General features: G+C 37.8%; 1 protein-coding gene across 2 annotated transcripts; it reads left to right on the top strand.

Annotated features, from left to right (window-relative positions):
- Positions 1-3,455: 3,455 nt before the first annotated feature.
- On the top strand, positions 3,456-23,704 carry TMEM33 (transmembrane protein 33). Of its 2 annotated transcripts, XM_027103076.1 has the most exons (8): positions 3,456-3,630; positions 3,747-3,818; positions 6,956-7,050; positions 7,576-7,763; positions 11,016-11,083; positions 12,035-12,168; positions 17,002-17,085; positions 21,227-23,704. In XM_027103076.1, exons 2-8 carry the CDS (start codon positions 3,774-3,776, stop codon positions 21,354-21,356), a joined length of 744 nt encoding a protein of 247 aa, XP_026958877.1. In that variant the 5' UTR covers positions 3,456-3,630; positions 3,747-3,773; the 3' UTR covers positions 21,357-23,704. The 2 variants fall into 2 exon arrangements, with proteins under 2 accessions (XP_026958877.1, XP_026958878.1); XM_027103077.1 differs by lacking the exons at positions 3,456-3,630; positions 3,747-3,818 and adding an exon at positions 4,125-6,055.
- Positions 23,705-24,989: the final 1,285 nt, after the last annotated feature.

The following is a 24,989-nucleotide window of genomic DNA, read 5'->3' as shown; positions in this document are numbered from 1 at the left end:
ACGGGTTCGCGCCCCAGTCTGGGAAAATCCCACATGCCGCGGAGCGGCTGGGCCCGTGAGCCATGGCCGCTGAGCCTGTGCGTCCGGAGCCTGTGCTCCGCAACGGGAGAGGCCACAGCAGTGAGAGACCCGCATACCACACACACACACACACAAAAGAGTTATGTACCAAAATGTTCATTGCAGCTCTATTTACAATAGCCAGGACATGGAAGCAACCTAAGTGCCCATCAACAGATGAATGGATAAAGAAGATGTGGCACATATATACAATGGAATATTACTCAGCCATAAAAAGAAACGAAATTGAGTTATTTGTAGTGAGGTGGATGGACCTAGAGTCTGTCATACAGAGTGAAGTAAGTCAGAAAGAGAAAAACAAATACCGTATGCTAACACATATATATGGAATCTAAGAAAAAAAAAAGTCATGAAGAACCTAGGGGTAAGATGGGAATAAAGACAGACCTAGTAGAGAATGGACTTGAGGATATGGGGAGGGGGAAGGGTAAGCTGTGACAAACTGAGAGAGTGGCATGGACATATATACACTACCAAACATAAAATAGATAGCTAGTGGGAAGTAGCCGCATAGCACAGGGAGATCAGCTAGGTGGTTTGTGACCAGCTAGAGGGGTGGGATAGGGAGGGTGGGAGGGAGGGAGATGCAAGAGGGAAGAGATATGGGAACATATGTATATGTATAACTGATTCACTTTGTTATAAAGCAGAAACTAACACACCATTGTAAAGCAATATTACTCGAATAAAGATGTTAAAAAAAAAAAAAAGAATCCACCTGCCAATGCAGGGGACACGGGTTCGAGCCCTGGTCCGGGAAGATCCCACATGCTGTGGAGCAACTAAGCCTGTACACCACAACTACTGAGCCTGCGCTCTAGAGCCCGCGAGCCACAACTACTGAGCCTGTGTGCCACAACTACTGAAGCCCGTGGGCCTAGAGCTCGTGCTCCACAACAGGAGAGGCCACTGCAATGAGAAGCCCGCGCACCGCAATGAAGAGTGGCCCCCGCTCGCCACAGCTAGAGAAAGCCCGTGCGCAGCAACGAAGACCCAATGCTGACAAAAATAAATAAATAAAATAAATTTTTAAAAAAAGAAGAGAAAGAAACGTCATGGAATGAAGCAGGCTTGCTTAACTATAAAGCAGGAGATATGCCCCAGGTCATTAAGTAAAATAAAAATGTTACCACCCTTCTGCTGATTTGAATAAACGCTTATGACAGTCCTAGTTTGACCTCATAGGGTCAGACACTCTCCTGCTCCATAAGAAGGAGGAACTGCTGATGTAAACCTGATGGCTACTCGAAGAATGAGGAAGAAGGGGGTCGTTTCTCCCTCCTCCACTTTCCTTTGATTATAAAAATGTAGCCCACTTAATCCTTGGGGCAAAGCTCCCTCGCCTACCTGCTTGCATCTCTCACAAACGTCCTATATTAATAAAGCTACTTCTTGTCTATCACTTTGCCTCTCGATGAATTCCTTCTGTGCTGAGACACAAAGAACCTGAGCCTCAGTAAGTCCAGACATGAGTTGACTGATTCTAATTAAAAGTCTGTGGGTTCAAGTCCCATTCTGGGTTTAGGCTGGGTTCGAGTCCCGGCACATGGGTTCAAGTCCCAATCAGAGGTGAACGGTTTCAATAAGTGCTATAAAAATATGGAGTAAATGATATGTGAGGAGTGCAGAAGATGTGGCATTTTACCTTAGGTGGGTAATCCAGGCTGAAGATACTGAGGACTTGAACTTGGGCAGTGGCCTTAGAAAAACAGAAGTTTACTGTAGTTTCTTTTTTAAATATATATATATATATTTATTTATTTATCTTTGGCTGCGTTGGGTCTTTGCTGCTGTGCATGGGCTTTCTCTAGTTGCGGTGAGCAGGGGCTACTCTTCGTTGCGGTCTGTGGGTTTCTCATTGCGGTGGCTTCTCTTGTTGCTGAGCACAGGTTCTAGGCGCACGGGCTTCAGTAGTTGTGGCATGCAGGCTCAGTAGTTGTGGCTCACGGGCTCTAGAGCGCAGGCTCAGTAATTGTGGTGCACGGGCTTGGTAGCTCCGTGGCATGTGGGACCTTCCCGGACCCGGGCTCGAACCCATGTCCCCTGCATTGGCAGGCGGATTCTTAACCATTGCGCCACCTGGAAAGCCCCTACTTTGATTTCAAGATGGCACCATTTGACTTGTCAGCTACAGCAGACTAGCTCCTAAACTACTCATGGCTACTGGTGGAAATCTACACATCTAAGAGAAGTCAGAGTATTACAGAGTCATGGTTTTCAAGTGGGGTACCAGCTGCCTGTATATCTCTAGTCAGCTTCCTGCCCCCAAACCCCTCAGATTTTATTCTCAATGTCCTGCTCTTCTAAGTCTTCCTTCTCTACAGCTCTTCTCTAGGTCTCAAAAGATGACCTTCCGGGCTTCCCTGGTGGCGCAGTCGTTGAGAGTCCGCCTGCCGATGCAGGGGACACAGGTTCGTGCCCCAGTCCGGGAAGATCCCACACGCCACGGAGGGGCTGGGCCCGTGAGCCATGGCCGCTGAGCCTGCGCGTCCGGAGCCTGTGCTCTGCAACGGGAGAGGCCACAACAGTGAGAGGCCCGCGTACCGCAAAAAAAAAAAAAAAAAAAATTGTACCATGGTTCTCTGGATTTCGGGTCAAGTTCAGATCCTCTCTTTAGCACACCTGCTGGCCTCTCTAACCCAGATCTTGCACAATGCACATCCTCCCCGGAACACACGCACACACACAAACACGCCTCCCACGCCCATCCCCGCCTCCACTGGCATGTTCATTGTGGTTATACTGAACAAGTTCTCTGTCCTGTTGCTTCACGCGCTTTCTGTTGCCGTCTGCAATACCCTCCCCCATGTAGCTACCTTCTCCTTGAACTACCTCAGAAGCTAGGGCCAGAATTAGATTTTCCAGGAACCCTTCCCAGACCCCTCTGATTAGGGCCTCCTGTGATTAACTCGGCCTCTCTGCATAGGACACAAGCAGTGTGCCGTGATTTCATCCTGCCTATCTCTCCCGCAGTCTGTGTCACAACCATCTTTTTATCCTCCTTGCCAAGTATGGAGCCTGTCACACAGCAAGCCTCAGGAAGTGCTTGCTGAAAGAACTAATGTTAGAAGTAGCACCACAGGGCCATGCGAGCCCCTGGAACAAAACAGCAAAGAAGACATTTCTGAGGCTTCTATATCAGGGAGTAGAGAGCCTTCGTGGTTTGCCATGGGCAGGCAGGACCATCTTTGAGCTGTAACGATGAGACAAAAGCTGCTTGGCCAGCCCCGCTTCTTAGCTTACCGAGCAACTGGCGTGCACGACACGGAAAGCCGAAGCCAGAAAAACGACACTTCCCGTCATGCCTCAGGGCACCGCTGCGGGTTTCCCCTCTGCGTCACCGCCTCTTCCCCACGGAAGTGAAAGGAGCACTTCCGGGTTCGGCAAGAACCTGGAGCCGGCGCCCTTACCTCGGCCCTGTAGGGGCTTGTTCCGAAGCTCCGCCTTCTCTCCGCTCTTTCTAGAAACCCAGCTTTGCTCTTGGCGGTGCCGGACAGGTATTTCCTGGCCGCTGCGGGTACCCGTGGGACAGTCCGTTGCACTGAAGCGGTGAGTCCTTTGCTCTGAGGAGGCTCGGAAGCTCCCGCCGGGAGCAGGAAAGCCAGTTCCCGGAGTCGCGGACCCGGCGCTGACCTTCCTTCGCTCTTTTCCCTTTCCGATTGCAGCGTCCCAGACGCGTGTGTTAGACCCCCATGGCGGATACGGCCCCGAACGGCCCCCGAGGGGCGGGCGCAGTGGTAAGTGACCGGGCAGGGCCGTGTGGCTTGATTTGCAAGTTAGGAATGAGCAGGAAGTGTTGGAAGTCGGGTCCGAGGCGTTGCAGAGGCGCCTTGCTTTCAGGACTGGGATTACTGGTGCGGGTGGGGGTGGGGAGAGGGCCCATCGTGAGCGAAGACGTTAGAGGGAGCTACAGGTTTCTGTTTCTGAAGCGACACCAGGCCGGCCTGGAGCAGGTGGCGCTCACCTGCATGCCCACCTGTATGCCGCGGAGATTGGGCCTTATTGCTTCTTCCCACCCCTCGGTCCCTGTCCTGTGTCCTAAGGTTGAAGATGCCACCTGAGGTGGAGGCGTGACACACGCCTTGTTCCGCACACGCGTGTTGGCCCAGAACCGTTGTGCCCGTTTTTAAGCAGAAAGAGGGGAGCGGTCGTTCTCTTTTCCTTTCGTCGTTTTACGAAGAGAAATGTTACTATGCTTTTGTAACTTTTTTATTTTTAAGATGCAGGCCTGCTGCTTACTAGTTTCTTGTACCAGAAGCATAATTGTCCTCTGATTTTAAACGCTAAGTATGTGAACTGAGCCGAGTGACTTTTTTCTTTTCAGACATTTGCAACGTCTGTTTATATGCACACTTTTTCTTTTTTTATTCCCTTAATTTTGCTGAACCATTTGAGAGTTGCTTACATCATGATCATTAACCCATAAGTACTTCAGTATTCTTCTACGTGACCACAGTGCAGTTATCACAGCAATTTTTGCAGTTAAATTTGGGAAATTTAACGTTGATACGTGTTATCAACCTAATACACAATTTATATTCAGATTTCCTCAGTTGTCCTTTAAAGCTTCTTCCTCCTTATCCAGACTCAATCAGGAAGTGTGCATTGTGTTTCCTGGCCTTTGTTCCCTTTTAGTCTGGAACAGTTTCCTTGTCCTCCTCCCATTTTTGTCTTTCGAGAGTTGAGACCTGTTGTTTTGCAGAACGCTTCTCAAATTGGAGTTGTCTGATTCCCACCCCCCCTCCCCCTACAGATGACTAGATTCAGGTTAAACATTTTGGTAGTAATATTAAATAAGTGATATTCCGTTCTTCTCAGGGCATTATATATATCAGGAAACATTTTATGTTGATTCATCTCATCATTGGAGATAAGTTTGATCGTTTGGTTAAGGTGGTGTACACCAGAGTTTCTGTTGTAAAGATAACTTGTTTCCCTTTATAAATAAAAAGTGTTCTATGTCATGATACTTTAAGATTGTGTGAATAATTTTTCACCTCAATAGTTTTTTCACCCAAAGATGCATTATATTTTTTGCCTGAATTATTTGTAACATGGTCAGTCAGTTCACTCTTAAAATGTAAACCAACACGCTTTTTTAAACCTTTTTTAAATTGTGTAGTAAAATGCACATGCATAAAAGTGTACAAGATGAAATGCACAGTTGAGTGATTTATCATCAAATGAACACCGTAAACAAATAGGTTTTAAAGAAAATGTTCTAAAATTATATTTCAAACTATCACGTAGAATCTGAATATTTGTAGAGAAACTGAGCACTGTAAGCTGGATTCATCCTTCCACTTGACTACTGGTGATCATTTAAATTTAGAAGAGTAACAGTAGTAGGATTGGGTAGAATAAAGTGGAGGCATATATCTGAAATTACCTGCATACTGTTAGAAACATGCAATAAAATTAAATAAAAAGCATCCTTGAATTTTAAAAGATACTTGCATTTTTCCCCAAAACTTTTTTTATATCTTCTTTCAAATGATAAATAAGTTAGATTGCTTTGAGCAGTGTTTAAGACTCCAGGTTAAGACCAATTAGTGAGATTTGAAATCCTTTTCATGGAAACACTGTTTATAAAACATTAAATAGAATACAAAATACCAAAATTTATCACGCATAGTAAAGATAAATATTGTTTTTGTGAGATTTTTGTTTATTTTATATACTCACATATGTCTGTATTGGGTCTTGATGTAAAAATTGTGTAGGTTCTATCAAAAAATGTAAAAGCCACTTTAGAATTTGAATACACAATACAGTTTGAATGAGAAAACTGATTTTAAGTTATTGCATTCGTGATGATGGACAGATCTGTTGGCAAAATGAAGCAAAACAAAAGATAGAATGAGGAAAAAATGGAGAAGAAAGTGATATATGGAAGTTTAATCCAGGGCCGCAGAAACCAGGCTAAGACTTGTCAGGGAGCTTCAAGAGGATGAAGAAAGTCATAAAATCGGAGGTGAGAATAATGGCACAATGTCACGTGCCATTAACACCTGACAGCCATATTTTGAGCCCCTACGGTATGCCAGGCTTTTGTGTGTACGTTGGCGAATCATCCAGAGGCTAAGTGACTATTACCATGGTTTTACATTTCTCCTTTGTAAGGTTGATATAGTCCAAATTGGCTTTGTGTGATGCCTTTTTACTCAGACCTGAGACTTGCCTGTTTGAATTTGAGATTTTTTTCTAAGAATAGGCATTATGATTCTCTTGAGAGCAATTAATTCTTATTTAATGTTCTTTTAAAATAGGTGAAGCCAGTATTACAAGTGTTGAAGGAATACAGACAATTGTAGTTAAATTTTTCTTGCCTAATTAGTCTTTTTTTTTTTTAATGTCAACTGGTATTTTTCTATTTAAGTACTTCCTATGCTTTCCATTATCAAAACTATAAGGAGGGAACTTCCCTGGTGGCGCAGTGGTTCAGAATCTGCCTGCCAGCGCAGGGGACACAGGTTCGAGCTCTGGCACTGGAAGATCCCACATGCCGCGGAGCAACTAAGCCTGTGCGCCACAACTACTGAGCCTGTGCTCTAGAGCCCACGAGCCACAACTACTGAGCCCACGTGCCACAACTACTGAAGCCTGTGCACCTAGAGCCCATGCTTCACAGCAACGAAGCCACCACAAACAGACAAACTTATTAAAAAAAAAAAAAACTATAGGGAGTTTGGCTTTGTTACTGAGCATATACATGAAACAGTTGCCCTAAGAGTTTACACTTAATGATCTTAAAAAAACAATTGCTACAGGGGCATTGAGACATTTTGAATAGGAATAAAACTATGTAATATTCATCCTTAAAAACATAATTTGCAAGCTTAATTTACTACAGTATTTTTCTTTTTACATTCAGCAATTCTTGATGGCCAATAAACTGGACACGGCAATGTGGCTTTCTCGCTTGTTCACAGTTTACTGCTCTGCTTTGTTTGTTCTGCCTCTTCTTGGGTATGTATTATGCATGTTTCTGCCTTTGGTATTCACTTGTTCACTTTTTCTGGAATACCTTTTAGGTGTCATACTTGTTAAACTGCAAGGGGTTCAGGGACAACTAAGACACAGGTCTCATCCTTAAGGCACTAATATTGTAGTAATACCAACTGGAGGTATATTTTATATCATGTGCTTTGTGAAAAGTAACATCACATTGAAAATTGAGAGAAAATGGATGTGGGGATGAGATAAGTTCATGGTTTTTTTGCATTTTTGATTGTTAAAAGGAAGAACGACTGCTTTATAAAATTCAGTTGGGTATTGTACATCAACTATGCTTCAATAGAAATAAATAAAAATTCAGTTGGGTATATATATAAAGTGATGCTTCTAAAAAGGTATAGTAGGGTCAAGCAATTTTTTTTTCTATTGAGAAGTAATAAATTTAGGTATTGTACAATTATGATGCAATTCACAAAGGAGGAAGAGACACAGTAGTTGTTTACATCTCATGATAACCTCTCCCCTGGTAATTTGCAGGTTGCATGAAGCAGCAAGCTTTTACCAACGTGCTTTGCTGGCAAATGCTCTGACTAGTGCTCTGAGGCTGCACCAAAGATTACCACACTTCCAGTTAAGCAGAGCATTCCTGGCCCAGGCTTTGTTAGAGGACAGCTGCCACTACCTGTTGTATTCACTCATCTTTGTCAATTCCTACCCTGTTACAAGTATCCTTTTGTACCTTTTTGACAGTGAAATTGCCTACTGAGTGTATAGGAGATCTCTTCTTATTATTTTTTGCTACAGGAAGGATTCAGCAATGAGGGTGTTCCATGAAGGTTGGTTGGTTTGTTGGCACTTCGTTTGAATGAAGATACATTAAGTGTAAGAATTTCTGACTCTGAAATGTGAAGTCCAAATTTTGAAGAGCTGATGGGGAATTTTAAACTTTGTATCTTTGATCTTGCCTCTTGTAAGCTTCTTTATTAGCAATGGGTATTTTAAAATTCAGATTCAAAGCACAAGCCTATGGAGGACTTATTTTAATATATGTTTCTTTCATTTAATTCACACATTCTTTGGGAAAATGCCCAGATGCCTTGCCTTAAGAAAAGAGAAGTCATCAGCTCTTTCTTTCAACTCCCAGTGAGCTAGAAACAAATGGAAATTAATCAAGAAATAACTTACTTAAGCTGAGAATGGGATAATTAATAAAATAAATAGAAATTAGTATTTGCTATGGATAGAGTAGAATATAAGGACACATGGATACTCTCTGGAGCTAATGAGAATTAAATAACTCATTTGGAATTTGTATGTTTATACATTTCAAAAATATGTTGTGGAATAAAAGTAGATATTCTTAAAAAGGAGGGGAAGGGATTCTGCACTTTGGTATGTTTGGGAAGCAATAGGTTAAACACTGTTAAATAGATTTCTTTACTGTAGGACCTTTGATATGGTAGTGTGCATTGTGAGACCTAAGAGTTATCAGTGTTCCCTAAACTTAATCATTTTAATAGGTTGTCCACCCCCCACCCCTGCCCCCCTATGAATCATCCCTCAGGGGAGTATTCTGTACTTTCAAAAGTACTGTTCTTAAGTGTTCTTGAATAATTATGATACAACTGTACATAATGGAAAGCACAATAAAATATATCTCTAACACTAAATACTGCCTATTTAGATAATATTTTCTATGTTCATGAAGTATCAAATTTTAAATAGATTGTTTATAAGTTTTAAGGAAAAGAGAATAGGAGGAAAGTGACATTTTTTTGAGCACCTATTTTGCCAGTATATACAGACTTGACATACTTAATCCTTGCAACACTCTGAAAAAAATTATGGTGAGCATTATATTATTGATAAGGCTACTGAGGCTCAAAGAGTTTAAAGTAACTTGCCTGGCATCACATTGGCAAGTGAGTAGTAATGTAGGTAAAACTCACTAGGTAATTGTTGTACTACAACTGTAAATGATAAGCACATTTGTTTGGCATATCATCGGGTTGACCTGCTTTTGTCAGCCACATTCATTGAGGTCCTTTATAATCACCAATATTAAAATTCTTGCTTTTCTGAGATATAATGGGAAATTATATAGAGGTTCATATTTCTGCCCTTATTAGCTTAAAATTTCTTTGAAAAGAAAAACAAGTGATAGAAGCTGTGTTTTCTAGATAATTAATGTAGAGCAAATTGAATACATCAATACTGACCTCTGGGACAGTTTTATTGAGTGAATCCTGAGACGGTGCCAAATGACTCATGACAGTGAAGACAACCTCTCTGCCTTGTCTATCCAATTAGTTATTTGCTAGGCCATCTCTAGGGAATGTTGGAGATTAAGGATTTAATGTTCTTTAAATTCTTACAGGGAGGGGAGCGGGGAGTATGCAGTGGGAATAACATAAACTATTAATTGGCAAGAAATACTAATCTGATTGCTAAAGTAGTTGGGTATTATGTTAATAAAGGTGATCCCAAAGTCATGTTGTGATCTTTGCTCTTAGAAAGGTGTTGTATTGTCCTTTTTCTATTGTACACTCTTCACCCCTTGTGTTTTCTAAATAGTTTAAATGTAACAATGAATGCTAAGGTTATGAATCTCTTATCAAGGATTTGTGAACTATAGAATGTTAGAGATGTAAGACTCATTAGAAATCCCTAGGTTTGATGGCTGCAAATTCATATGATAGAAGATGGAACTTGGCCTAGGGAAATGAAGTTAGTGTCAGAGCCAAGAGTGCAACCCAGATATCTTGACTCTGAATTAAGGATTCTGTTAAAAGTGTAAAACTCTGTGTGTGTGTGTGTGTGTGTGTGTATGATCTCTACTCAGGAGATTGGCATTTTACTTAAATTTTATGAATGGCACAGAAGAATTATTGAGGATATTAATCGGAGAACATTTATATTAGAGAGTTAGGATTTTTATAATACTTGGCTATAGGTCATTGTTTACTAGCCACCTGGAACTTAGGAACCTTTGGGTCTTAAATGATGAGTTGTGGTTATAATGAATTTGATACTCAGGTTATGCTGTAGTGGTCATTTCCCTCACACCAAGCTTTCAGTTGGTGTAGAAAAATATAATGGTTTATTTCTTAGAAATTGCTACTATTTTAGGACAAGTATTTTTGCCCTTCATAATTAACTGTCTATATCATTTCATGGAAATAACTTGGACAAGTGGGGTTTTTTTGTTATCAACCTAGCAGAAATTGGTGTAAAGTCTTTTGAGCAATTTCCATTTTTCAGAAAGCTGAATGAAAATTGTATATTTTATCTATGACATAAAGCCAAACAGTGAAACTCAAATATAAGGATTCTTTGCTCACATCTGTAATTAAACTGATGAGACTCTCAGTTGACTATATACAAAACCAAATATACACTGTCTTTTTTATTTGTACAAATTGAGAACACATTAACTGTAAAAGCTTGATTGGAACAGTATCTCAAAATAATGGGGTCCTTGTAGGAAAGAAAGAATTGAATATCTTTAGTTGAGGGAAATTTGAGAACTACTCTTTAAACCACCACTCTATACTCTTTCCTAAGCAACTGAGTTGATGAAAGCAGTACAAAAGACTATTTTGGTATCTGAAGCCTAAGTTATTCTGTCCAGGATGACCATTGTAGGGTTAAAAGCTGTATTACTTAACGCTTTGAGATGGCCTAGATTTCAACTTAATTTAGCCAATGTTCGCAATATTTTATCCAATAGGAATAGGTGAGAAAGCTTTTTTCACTATTCATAAAAAGAACTATGAGGTTCAAAAAATGCAAGTTGACTTTCTTCTTTACAGATTAAAAAAACCTTCATTTTATAAAGTGTATCAGTAGACCAAAAGCCATCACTGAACTCATTTTAGCAGATGCCATTTTAGATCTGTATATTTGAACATAATACATAGCCTGTTTTGCAAAGTGCTTGATGAATTTTTAATGTTTTCCTTAATTATTTTCTTCAGTGAGTATTTTCCCAGTCTTGCTATTTTCTTTACTTCATGCTGCCACATACACGAAAAAGGTCCTTGATGTAAGTAAAATTGTGCTGGCTTTGTTTTTTGTTTTTGACTCCTGGATTTACAGATAGTTAACACAAATTTGAGTTTTAAGACATTTGGGCATTTGTCACAAAAAGGTCCTGTATTCCGTACAAACTTGCTCTAAATTCATGATTTGAAAGTTTTGGTATTTTTTACTGTTTAAGTTTCGATAAAATAGTACATTTTGTAGATAAGGGGTTGTATTCAAGTTTACCCCCCAGTTCCTGGAGTAATTTCTGAAGTTTGAAATAGATCTTTTTATTTTAAAAAAAATCATATATTTTTGATTTGATAAGTTGTCAGAGATCTCTTGTTCTGTCAGTAATTTTAACATACCGTGTGTGTAGAGTGTACCAAATTTCTTTTACACTGACGTTCAGAACTGCTACTTTCCTAGAATTTTTTTCTTATTACTGGGTTGGATCATTAAGCCTAATAACTGCAGTGTGCCAGGCAGATTGACTGCATGTGCACTGAAATTTGAATTAAAATATCCAGAATTGTGCCTTGTGTTGGCCGCCTTATTTATCCCTATAGTTCTTGGATCACAGCAGTAATTGGACTCTGTAATTTCTACCTTTAATCAACTAAGGAGTCACAGATACTTTAACTGTATTTCTGGGTAGCCAGGTTTTGTTATGGTTGGAGAGAAATAACCACCACTTTTCTTGAAATAAGGAAGATAAAGTGTCTATGAATGAAAAGGACTTTTATTGAAGTTGTTTCTCTATTTAACTCTACAAATATAGAAAATACAATAAAGCAGGAAAATACGTTAACTGTTGTCCCTAAATAATTTGTACATTTTTATATCATCATTTTCAAATAATTGTCTTTTGGTTGTATTGTGTATTGGATATGCAATTTATCTAAAGAAAGAAAATAATTGAGTGATCGAAAATGCTTTTGTTATTTCTAATGTTTGTTTTCTTATGTTTTAGGCAAAGGGTTCAAATAGTTTACCTCTGCTGAGATCTCTCTTGGATAAATTAAGCACTAATCAACAGAATATTCTGAAATTCATTGCTTGTAATGAAATATTCTTGATGCCTGCTACAGTTTTTATGCTTTTTAGGTAAGAATAAAAATATACTTATTTTAGGAGTCTGGTGTCTAAGTGAACATAATAAATGTATCAACTCAAATTTTATCCTGCTTACATCTGTTGAAGTGCATACTGAGATTCAGAGCTTAAGATGGATTTTAGCAATCATCTTTTCAGATGATAGTAGAGAACCTGAGAGTATAGTAAACTCCTGTAGTTTACTATGATAAACCTAGGCATTTGTCTTCTTTATTATTCCTTGTGATTTATCATTTAACATTTTGAAAATTAATTTCAGAATAACTACTTTTGAAAGAATCTTAGGAAGGCTAGTTTAGTCCATTCTAACATTATTGAGATGATTTTTCCCATACTAGAGAAAAATCTGAAAAATTAAGGTCTGGTATTATTAGTTGCTTACTACCACCTCCATATTTTGTTCGTATGTTAATTATAGAAGGAATGCATGAATAAAGAAAGCCTTCCTTTTTTTTTTCTTTTTTTTTTCTTTTTGTGGTATGCGGGCCTCTCACTGTTGGGGCCTCTCCCGTTGCGGAGCACAGGCTCCGGACACGCAGGCTCCTTTTAAAAATAGAACTTTAGGATAGTATTGACCTACCTATATTCTTGCATTTAAGTTTTAAAACCACATTTCTGCCCAGATTATTGCTTTTTCAATTTTCATTTTCTCAAATAATAGGACGTTACAAATAAAAGCTAAAATACCATTTGACTGTGAATCCTAGTTGGGTTCTGTCCTCTCCTTCCCAGAGTTAAAGAGTTTGATATGGGTACATGTATGTAGTTCTTTTAAAGTACTTACACAGATGGATAGAAAATATATATTATTATTTTATGGGTACGGGGCTTTGTTTAGTTTTTTGGGTTTTTTTTTTTTTGCGGTACGCGGGCCTCTCACTGTTGTGGCCTCTCCCGTTGCGGAGCACAGGCTCCGGACGCGCAGGTCCAGCGGCCATGGCTCACGGGCCCAGCCGCTCCGTGGCACGTGGGATCCTCCCGGACCGGGGCACGAACCCGTGTCCCCTGCATCGGCAGGCAGACTCTCAACCACTGCACCACCAGGGAAGCCCTTTTGGGTTTTTTTTAATAAATTTATTTTATTTTTGGCTGCATTGGGTCTTCGTTGCTGCGCGCAGGCTTCCTCTAGTTGAGGCGAGCGGGGGCTACTCTTTGTTGCGGTGTGCTGGCTTCTCATTGCAGTGGCTTCTTTTGTTGCAGAGCACGGGCTCTAGGTGTGCGGGCTTCAGTAGTTGCAGCACGTGGGCTCAGTAGTTGTGGCACACAGGCTTAGTTGCTCCGTGGCATGTGGGATCTTCCTGGATCAGGGCTCAAACCCATGTCCCCTGCATTGGCAGGTGGATTCTTAAGCACTGCGCCACCTGGGAAGTCCCTTTGTTTAGTTTTTATTTTATATCAAAGGCATCAGTTGTCTGCATCTTGCTTTTTTTGTTCATACAGTATGTTTTCATGACCTATTTATATGACATTCATATTTCTGGTTTGTTTCACTTAATGGCTGTATAGTGTTCCATCATATTATTATGCTATATTTTATTACCCATTCCCCTGTTGATGGCCATTTGTTTCCAGATTTTTACTTTTCCAAATGTTGATGCAGTAAACATTTTTTTTACCTGTCTGCTTATACTTTTGTGCAAGTCTGTACTTTTGCTGAGTGTAAGCTAGGTGCATTTTATATTTAATAGACCATACCAAATTGTCCTCTAATAGGTCTGTATTACCTGTTTTCCATAATCTCATTAATTTGTAACAAACTTGTTTTTGTCTATGAAATATTTCATTTTAATGTTCATTGCCTTGGTTAACTAGTAAGGTTTTTATATACCTGACAGTTACTCCTTTCTTTAGCATTCTTTCTTTAAGCTGGTAATAGAGTTTTCTAGATTTCCTCATAAATGCATCTGTACCATTCTTATAAATAACATCTTTCTCTGAAAACTCCAGGATCACCACATGTTGCTTAAGTTGTGGGGTTCAAAACTAGATAATATAATCTAAATAGGGTCCTGGAATGATACAATGGGAAGACTTCTTATTGGGTGTTTGGGAGCTGGATTCTAGTTGATTTGACCACTAACTTAGCCTTCTGGGCCTTGATTTTCTACACTTAAAAAATTAGTAGTAGTTGAAATAAGTAATTGCCAAAACTCCTTCTAGTTGTAACGTACCATGAATGTTGGGTATAGAATTTGATGCAACTGTATTTGTCGATTATTCCACTCTGAAATTTTCACCCTAGAAGTTAGTTCATCTCTTTTTTGTGATCCTGATGATACACGTAAACATTTTAATTGGTAAAAGGAACCTTTTGCCCTCTTACTTTCTTGCTCATTTTTCTTTTTCTTGTGTCATCTGGTCTTGAGTCACATGAGGTTCTGTGATTTGTTTCATGTACCTGGGTGAAAGAAAATGTAGCTACCAAAACGAACTCTTTATGTGGAGGTAATTGGTGACTATATCTGAAACCGCCACATTCTGGTTAATAAACAAAATAATTTGTTCTCCTTTTAGGTAAGCTTAAGAGAATTATAATGAAATGCTGAGATGCCAGGCACACTTAAACAAAAACCTCATTTTTGGGACTTCCCTGGTGGTGCAGTGGTTAAGACTCTGCCTGCCAATGCAGGGGACACAGGTTTGATCCCTGGTGTGGGAAGATCCCACGGGCCTTGGAGCAGCTAAGCCCGTGCGCCACAGCTACTGAGCCTGCACTCTAGAGCCCGTGAGCCACAACTTAAAAGTCCACACACCACAACGAAGAGTAGCCCCGCTCGCTGCAACTAGAGAAAGCCTGTGCGCAGCAGTGAAGACCCAACACAGCCCTCCCCCACACAAAAAAAAGCCTCATTTTTGGAACTGTAGTGAATTTTTTGTTGGAGCACCAAGTTTTGACTATACTGGTATATTAAGTCAATTGTGCTACTTAATCTTTTATTTAAACACTTATCATGTACAAGTTGATTTTAATTTTTAAGATTGTAAAGGAAATGAGAATTTACCAAAAATATTTAAATAGGGGAATCACTTTGTTATTCTAAAAAATTAAAATTAAGTAATAAAGTTTTATTCAATCCCTAATAAGAAAAGCTATTCATGTTTCAAGTGTGTCACTTGACCACAACGCAAACTGTAAAATTAAAAACAATTTTAAGTCATTATTCCTTAAATGCTACCTTTCATGGTAGAAACACAGTCTGATATTAGAAGGCTTTATTAAGTTAAACTTGTAGCAGTAATGCATAAAGCTCTGTATTTAAAAGTGAACATTCTATGAGTTTTCTTATACATGTAGTGTGTGAGTTTATCTTACATATACACACACACATGTGCAAAGACAAGTAAAAGGATGATCGTTGTAGTTTTATTCATTAGTAGAGAGCTTGTTACATAATAGTGCATGCATAAGATGGAATATTTGAAGCTGTGAAAAGAATGAGGTAATTTATGTGTTGTGATAGGGGATGATCTCCAAGATATAATAAGTTTAAAAGTGTTTGAGAACTGTGTAGGGTATTCCCCATTTATATTTTGGGGTGTGTGTGTTTAAAGACATGTATATTTCTTTCTGCCTCAGTTTCTTCATCTTTAAAATCAGAATGATAATACCACTTCCCTCCTAGAGTTAAATGGATTCAGTGCATTACAAAATGAGCACTGTGTGTTAGTCATTATATACACTTGTTTATGTATGTTTCTGGAAGGATGTATTAGAGACTGCTATGACTTTGAGGAAGGAACTAACTTGGCTGATGGAAAATTTGTTTTTCATTGAAAATTCTTTTCTACTTACGTTTTCTGTAATATGTGAATTTCTCAATTTAAAGAGTTAAAGTTTTATATGATTTATTGGGGAAGGTGGATATTACATTTAGTTATAAGTTTGTAATCATGTAAATTTTTATTATGACAGTAATATCACACAGTTTAGGGGAAAAAAGGCTAAAAAAGGGAATTCCCTGGCGGTCCAGTGGTTGGGACTCCAGGCTTCCACTGCAGGGGCCCAGGTTTTATCCCTGGTTGGGGAACTAAGATCCCGCAAGCCTCATGGTGCGGCCAAAAATAAAAAAAGGGGTGGGGGGTGAGGGGTGGGACTAAAAAAAATTAACCTAAAAAACAAGCCATATTTAGCATCTTAGTGCATTTATTCCCCAAAAAAGTTTTAAAATATAGTTGTAGTAATATGTATAGCTTTATATTCTGCTTTTTTCAGAGTTACTGTGTAGTTTTCATAGTCAAGATTTTAAGTAGTTGCATACCAAGTCCATCAAACATATGATTTACTTAGCCCTGCTACCTAACTATCCATGTTAGTTTGTTGCTGCATTTTATCTGTAGTTATTTTAGTGAATATCTTAAGATAGTTTTTCCTAGGAAAGTATTCCAGACTTAGAATTTCATAAACATATATATGACTGTTGAGGTATTGTCATTGTTTTTTAAACGAAGAAAAATAGTGTAGGCTATGTAAATTTACTAGTGACCCTGTGTGGTTTTATTAGTTTTCTTATTTGCTTATATAAAATAAATTACTTTTCGTTTTAAATATCTTATAAAGTTTTAAAACTTTATTATCAGTTATTAGTGGTAATTGTTGAAGCATTTATTTAATATTTGCTGGTTTATTTAAAAGCTTTTAAAAATTTTAAAAAGTAATACCTACATAAATACATGAATAACTTGGATTTAGATATGATAGATAATACTGTGACCATTTGATGAATGAAGACACACACATTCTCCAATTAAATTGCCTTTAAATTTCGAGAGTATACATATGAATTGATGATGTATATTTATTGCCCTTGTATTTGTTTATTTCAGTGGTCAAGGAAGTTTGCTCCAGCCTTTTATATACTATAGATTCCTTACTCTTCGATACTCCTCTCGAAGAAATCCATATTGTCGGTAAGCTGGTGACTAGTTTAAGCCTGTTTTATTTATTAAGAGTATTGTGAAATACAGTATTTGTAACCTTTAAGAGTTGTTTAACTTTTATATTAGAATTTAGAAGCAAGCAGTGTTTTTGTGAATTTAAGTTTTGGCCTTAGAACTACCTAGGATTGATGAGGAGGTGGTTGTACTTCTTTTCAGACACTAAGACTAGACTTTTCTTGACCACTTCTAAAACAGTGCTAAAGCTTAAGGAGTTTTAAAATGTGTAGGACATAAGTCCCACTCTCAAGGCACTTTCCTAGTTGAAGAAACAAAAAACACATGTCAAATAATAAGAAAGGAAGCAGTAGTTTAGGATATGGTCTTCACGTGTCAATCTATGATGAATTGTCATGTTTGTTCTACTATATCAGTACTATAGTCCACAACAGGGGAGAGATCATTGAGCCAGAAGAGAGAAGAGCCCAGGAAAGTTTCACAAAATAGAGATTTTAATTTGTTCTAGAAGGATTAAAGCCTTTGAATAGACAGAATAAGGAAAAGCATTTTAGGTAGGAAAACAGAACAAGTTCAGAGGCAAGAAGACAAAAGCAGAGGTTAAGGGGCATTGAGTAGACCTATTTGACTATAAGGGAAATTCTGAATGGTGGGTGCTTGGAGCAAAGATTTAAAAGGTATATTGGAACCATATCATAAAACTTCTTGAGTTTCAGGGTAAGAAGTTTGGAACTTTCTTTTTGGATGTATAGGAATGATGGTTTTGACATGATCATAATAGTTTTCTGATAGCCTGTGCAGAATTGTTTGGAGTGGAAAAATGAAGCAGAGAAATATTTTAGTAAATTATCATAATATTGAGGAACGGAGGCTTAAATTAATGTACAATAAATTGTGCCTTCTGATCTCAAAAATTAGAAGAAAACAAAAATGAATAGCTTTTCTTTTTTTTTAATATATTTATTTATTTATTTTGGTGGGCTTTTCATCATGGTGGCTTCTCTTGCAGAGCACGGGCTCTAGGCGCGTCGGCTCAATAGTTGTGGCTCACAGGCTCTAGAGCGCGTGCTCAGTAGTTGTGGCACACAGGCTTAGTTGCTCTGCCGCATGTGGGATCTTCCCGGACCAGGGCTCAAATCCATGTCCCCTGCATTGGCAGGCGGATTCTTTAACCACTGTGCCACCAGGGAAGTCCCTGAATAGCTGTTTTTAATAGCTTCTTAAATATGTTACTCAGATACTAATGTTAACATAGTTTTTGTTTTCACGTTTAAAATAAATTCATCATGTAGTAGAATTCAGCCAGAAATCCAGTGAGTGTGTTAGCATGATCTCTATTATATTTTCACAAGCAAAGTAAAAACTGAATTTGAATGCTGGTCCATCATTTGCCAGGTCCATCATTATGACTTCAGGCGAGTTACTTAAATTTTAATTTCTTCACTGACAGAGAGAAAAACCTCCTTCTGGAGGTGAAATGAAGTAGTGTTTTTAAAAGTGCTTAGATTTTATTAGGTTCTTAATAGTTTATTTTCCTTTTTTTATGCTTCTTATTCTCCTTTGAAGGGGTTTTTGTGTTCTCACAGACAATGTCTTTTTCACAGTACTTCCTAAAATAGAGCTTATTTTCTTTAGACATAGGTTCTTAATGAGTTCCTAGTCAAAAATAAACCTTTAATTTTACTTGATTCCATGAGTTTTTCCCTTTTTCTTTCTGGTTCTTGTATTCATTTTAGACATCATATTCTGGTTCCCTACCCTGGCATCCAGTTTTCATCAGTAGATTTGTTTTTCTCTGCTTCTTTATATCCTCTTCTTCTCTACTCCTGTTTTCTCCACATATCCTTAAATCATATCATTACCTATAAAAATGTAGAAGTATTCAGTGGAATAGAAAAGAAAGGATAGCAGTGCTATAAGATGACACAAATATGTGCTAATAAACATCTCGCATTAGTACACATTTTAATCAAAACAGTGGAAAGGTAATGAAAAATATTTGGGCTTATAAATATTGATAAGCAGGCTATAAAACTACATTTTCTACACTACACTTTTTTTTTGTTAAGGGTTATGAGACAGTCTATATAGCCAGTTTGTACCATGTTCACTTATCACGATATTTATTCTCAAGTTAGCCGTATGAGTCCTTTGTTCATGTCTAGTGTAGATTGTGCAGAGCTGTGCTAATAGAACAGCCACTAGCCACATTTGACCATTTAAATTTAAATTAATTAAAATTCATAAAATTTAAAACTCAGTTCCTGAGTCAACACTAACCATATTGTTAAGTGCTCAGAAGCCATGCATGGCTGATGGCCGCTGCATTGGACAAACAGACATTTTCATCACCACTGAAAGTGCTGTTGTTTATGCCAGGGATAGAACCATGAATACGAGAACGAGGCGTGCCTCATCGGTAACCTGAAGGGGTTTAACTAGAGTGTTTTCAGGATGCCCTCTAACTTGATTCATTAGCCTCATTTATTCTGAAGACAGTGATTGTGTGTTGATGACAAGTTTAATGTGGGATTGAAATACCTGCTTTCTAGGGACTTAGAGCTGAGTGAATTAGATGGCTACATAAGTCAGTATGATGATGAAGGTGCTGTGAAGGCACACAGTGCAGAGGGAGACAGATGAGAATTCACGGAGGAGGTGGTAATAGAAGACCAAGCCTTTTGAAGTCTGAGTTCTGGCATGTGGGTGCCTGAATGCGCTTGGCATGCCAGTAGTTGTCACTTGAGTTGAGGAGGTATATAGGGTAGTAGTGAAGATCTGTGCCCAGAAAGGGAGACAGGAACTAGATCATGTGGAAGGGTTTGGACTTTATTCTAAGGTAGGAAGAGCATTTGAAGTTTGTAATGTGGAGGGGTTGAGAACACGATAAGGTCTGATTTAGAAATACTATTCCAGAAGATGGATTTCAGGCTCACCAAAAGGACAAAAAGACCAATTTGGAAACTGTTAGAGAAGTCCAGAGCCTGAACTAATTCAGTGGTAAAAAAGGGATAAATTTGAAAGTTATTTAGGAGGGTTGGAACTTGGGGCTTAGGGAAGAAGAATAATATAAAGAAGACCTCCAGGTTTCTGGCCTGGGAACCTTGGAGAGTCATGAGTAATGCGGCTGTCACAAAGGTAGGAGATACAAGAAGAAGGTCAGGTTTTTAGATAAATGTGCATCTTTCCAAATTTCCTTCCTGTTTTTATGTGAGAGTGTATTACATCCTTTTAAAAAACAGATTATTGCCTTCTCCTAACCATAAAAATAACGCAGAGCATACAAAAAGGTAGAAGTTGTGTCTTTATGTAGGATGAGTCAGCACATAAAAATATGAACAGCCAAAATTATCCTTGATGATTCTTTAAAGCACTTATAAATTACAGTACAGTATACATGATTTTGTGTCTACTAACCTGTACAATATGTGTGATGTGTGTGTGATTACAGTATGTAATAAAGAGTACTTCGTAGGCAAGTGACACAGTTAAGGCAAAGTCGTGATCCACAGGCAGCGTAACATGGGCATCATGGCAGAGAGTGGTAGGAGATGAAGCAGGAAAATTCAACTGAGACAAGATTGCAGGAGGCACGGGATGTTGAGGAGGTGGGATTTAGTCTGAAGGCAAACAAGAGCTTATTTGATCAATGGAATGATCCAGTTGGGAGGTAACATTTATTGAGCATCTTCCGTGTTGTCTCATTTAAACTTCACTGTGACTCCAATAAGTACGTAGCCCCATTTTTCAGATGAGGAAAGCTCTAAGAGGCGGTATGTTCTTTTAAGGAAATAGTAGGTGGGATTGCTCATATTATATAATTTTCACTTTCTTGGTCTCTTTTTTAGAACTAGTTGAATTTGCCTAAGTCAAATATGAAAATTATGTGACTCAACTGTAAAGAAGATACAGATCATCCCTAATCTCAGCCCTCAGAGAGAGCCATTTATTAAATGCTTTTGTTAAATGATTTTTTTCCCCAAAAAAGGAAACAGGTGATTTGGGGAATTTTATTTTGTATGCTCCCTACAGTGCATCCTGGTTACTTTTACTTCATATTCTTTAATGGCTGTTGGAAAGTCCTTCATTAGCATTTGCTCTTGCATTACGTTGCTTTTTCATTGGGTTCCTGAGAGAAAACTGTTTTATGTTGCAGGACCTTGTTTAATGAACTGAGGATTGTTGTTGAACATCTAATAATGAAACCTGCTTGCCCACTGTTTGTGAGAAGACTTTGTCTCCAGAGCATTGCCTTTATAAGCAGACTGGCACCAACAGTTGCATAGTTTAACATCCAGCTAAGTTATATATAATATAAATAAGCATTGTTAGCTGCTGGTACTTCTGCTATGGATGGTTAATTCCAGGTGTAAAACTGACCTCAATGCAATTTACATAATTTACATAAATGCATCTCGAAAGAAAAATGATCATTTTCCTGGCATGTTAAATCAAGCCTTTTAAACACTTTCTGAGAAACTTTATTGTAATGTATTGTTAATAGTTAGGGAAGTTTGAATCTTGTGATAAATGTATCAAAAATTCTTTAGATGCTGCTGTGCCTTTATCATGAAGTACATTTATTTCTCTGGTAAAAATAGCTCTAAAATTTGTTTTCATCTAATTGGTAACCTGAATTTATATCTGGCATGAGTTCATTATAGTAACATTAACATGTAAATTCAGTATATTTTGAGACAGTATTCTTTTGCCATTCAGTAATTTTGGTTGATGATTTGAACAAAAACACTTCCCACTGTATTTAATTTCAAATTGCTTTTAAATTGATTTTGTGCTGCTTTGTTAGGACAGATTTATTTTAGATGTACCATTATAATAGGAATTCTATATGTATCTTATACTATGACCTTCCAAAATTTTATTTTCATAATTACTTCTGTGGCTTTGAATATTTTTTTTTTAAAAGGCCCAACTGAAAGCTTGTTAACCAATTGGGTAAATATTTGTGGTCACCTAAGCGTTTTACATCAGAGAGCAATACAGTAGTCGGACAGTTTTCCTTTCACAGACCCATTGAGTAACATTTCTCAAATAGGAAATCCTTCTTTTAGAAATGTGGATACATAGGTTTTAGTATTACTGTAGTTTATACAATTACTTAGATCAGATTCTTGACTGTGAGTTTTCTCGGTTTCTTAGGCTTGATTTTCATAGACAGTTGCAGCAATTCAGATGCCTTTTGAAAGGAATGTAACTGAAGATTGAGCGCATGATTAAACTTTGTATCTGTTCTGAAATAATAACGAAGATTATACATACTTACCCATCAAATCTGACTTAAAAGGTTAAATAGAAAGGTTTATAGGAAAGGTTATTGCCTGGGAATGGAGCCAGGGGAGGAGTTGTGGGGGAAATAGTACACGTTTCGGTGGTGTAACGCACAGCTGTATTTGGGGGGGTTGGATGTATTATGCAACTGTGATTTGAGTTGTATAATATGTTAAATGTGTTCGTTGAGCTTCCATTAACTCCTTTTTAAAATTCATTCTGATCTTTATTGTTGCATGATTGGACATGTTTAAAACCTTGCAAAATGTAAATACAGAGTAATGTAACGGTTTTTTGTGACCAGTTTTCTTCTATGTGCATGTAACTTGGATTTCTCCAGTATACTCTGACTTATCAGTAACATCAGTTTTCTTTTTCAACGTTTTGATCTATAGAAATGTGATACCTACTTGATAGCTCAACTGTCACCAGCTATTTTTGTAATTTTGTAATATTTATCTACTAAGTTAGAGAAGCCTCGTAGTATACAGTTGATTGTAGGGGTGGGGCAGTCTCACTATCACTATGTATCACTATCTGATGGTTTTAAAAACTAAACTTTCTAGAGCAATAAAGTAATTATAAAGTTAAGTAAACAATATATTATTGATTTCTAATGACGTTTTTAAAAATTTGAATTGTATCAAGAAATTTTGGCAGCTGAAGGCATACTTTTAAGTTACTAGGTGTTTTTGTTTGCTTTTACAATTTTTTTTAATCTTGAGATAATTTTAGATTTGTAGAAGAGTTGTAAAAAATAGTAAAGAGAGTTCCTATGTACCCTTTACTCAGCTTCTCCTTGTGTTAACAGCTTCCATAACTATACAACATTTATTAAAACTAAGAAATTAACCCTGGAGCAATGCTATTAACTATTAAGGTACAGAACTTATTCACATTTCACCAGTTTTTCCATTTATTAATTTTCTTTTTGTGTGCTCTGTTTCTACCATGATGTTTCTTTGAATGATCTATAAGTATGCCTCTGTTTTTAGTTTTTCCTCTTTATGTTGAAAATTACTATTGGTCAAAAGGATTTTCCTAAAGGAAATAATTCATGTTTAACAAAAAATATAACATTAATACTATTACAATTTAAAACGCTCTGTGCTTCAAAAGTCAATGCTTTTATCCCATAATGGAGTTCTATTTCTGATATGCTCGTGTTCTTTAAAGGAGGGCTTGACTTATAAACAAAATACTACTAAACTCATGAAAAAACAAATCTTACAATTTGAGCGTTACTAGATGTTTAGTTAGCATGAACATGTAGTTAGGAATTTTGCAGTATGAATACATACAACTAGCTAATTTGACATCTGAAATTACAGGGTAACTTGCATATCTATCAAATTAAAATTAAGGAAATAGAGTATATAGAATGAATGTACTAGGAGAAGTTATAGCTGCATAGCTGAATTTATTTTTACTTACAGGTTTAAAAAAAAGTTGATTTAACATCCAGAATATCTAATTCTTTAGGAAGTGGTATAATGCTGCTGTTCTTCTAGTACTTTTAGATATTAAACCTTCTTGGACAGGTGGAACAGAATCTACTTTATTTCTAACAAAGATTCTATATTCCATTTGTATACTTGATTCCTCATGAATTTTAACTATTTAACATCAGTCTAAAGAGAAATTTCATAAATAACAATTAGTATTTAAATTATCTTGGCGTAAAATTCACGAAGGTAGATGCTCCTAGAAGAAGTAAGCAAGAAAAAAAGCTAACCTTTTTTTTTCCCCCCGGAACGCTAGCCCCTCACTGCTGCGGCCTCTCCCGTTGCGGAGCACAGGCTCCGGACGCGCAGGCCCGGCGGCCACGGCTCACTGGGCCCAGCCGCTCTGCGGCATGTGGGATCCTCCTGGACCGGGGCACGAACCCACATCCCCTGCATGGGCAGGCGGCCTCTGAACCACTGCATCACCAGGGAAGCCCAAAAGCTAACCTTTTTTAAAAAAGAAAATGAATTTAGTTATTTAGGAACCTCCCTTATGGGGAAAATCAAGGCATGCTTAACATTAAACCAGAAGTTGTGAAGGATTTATGGTCTGTTGTATAACTAAGAATTGTAAAGCTATCAAAATACTTCTTTTCCTCCTAAAAATCAGGATCAAAAATCAGTTTAGGTTTGTGAGTTTAGGACATGAATATTATTCATCCGAAAAAGGAAAATAAGTGTGTATATAATGGTACGAGCAGAACTGAGAGTTTTTGTTCTTTTTAAGTTTGAGATAAGAATAAAATTAATTTTGAGGGATTGTGGTAAAGATCCTTATCTAATGCTAAGGAATCTGTTTTAATTAATATAGTTCTGAAGCTCCCATCCACCCATCTACCCAAATCCCCTTTTGATCTGCTACCCTCAGTGCTGTCACCCATATTGAGACTGATTTTTATTCTGTAATGAAAACCTCAAGGGAGAAAGTAACCACAGTTATGTTTATGAGCAGTAGGTGGCACTCTTTCCTCAAGTAGTCCTCAGCTGTTTTACGGGCCATGTTGGAAGGTTAAATGCCACTAAATCCTGAGTCAGCATACAACTAAGGACCTGAATTCCATGACTCTTTAATATGTAATTATTCAATATTCAGTAAATATTTAGTAAGCATTTATTATGAGTACA

This window comes from Aethalodelphis obliquidens, unplaced genomic scaffold, assembly GCF_003676395.1.
Source record: "Aethalodelphis obliquidens isolate GAN/ISIS:26980383/991018 unplaced genomic scaffold, ASM367639v1 scaffold6, whole genome shotgun sequence".
In the NCBI taxonomy this organism is placed as follows: Eukaryota; Metazoa; Chordata; class Mammalia; order Artiodactyla; family Delphinidae; genus Aethalodelphis; species Aethalodelphis obliquidens.
The sequence above is the reverse complement of the archived record's forward strand: the minus strand, read 5'-3'. Positions and strand labels throughout refer to the sequence as shown.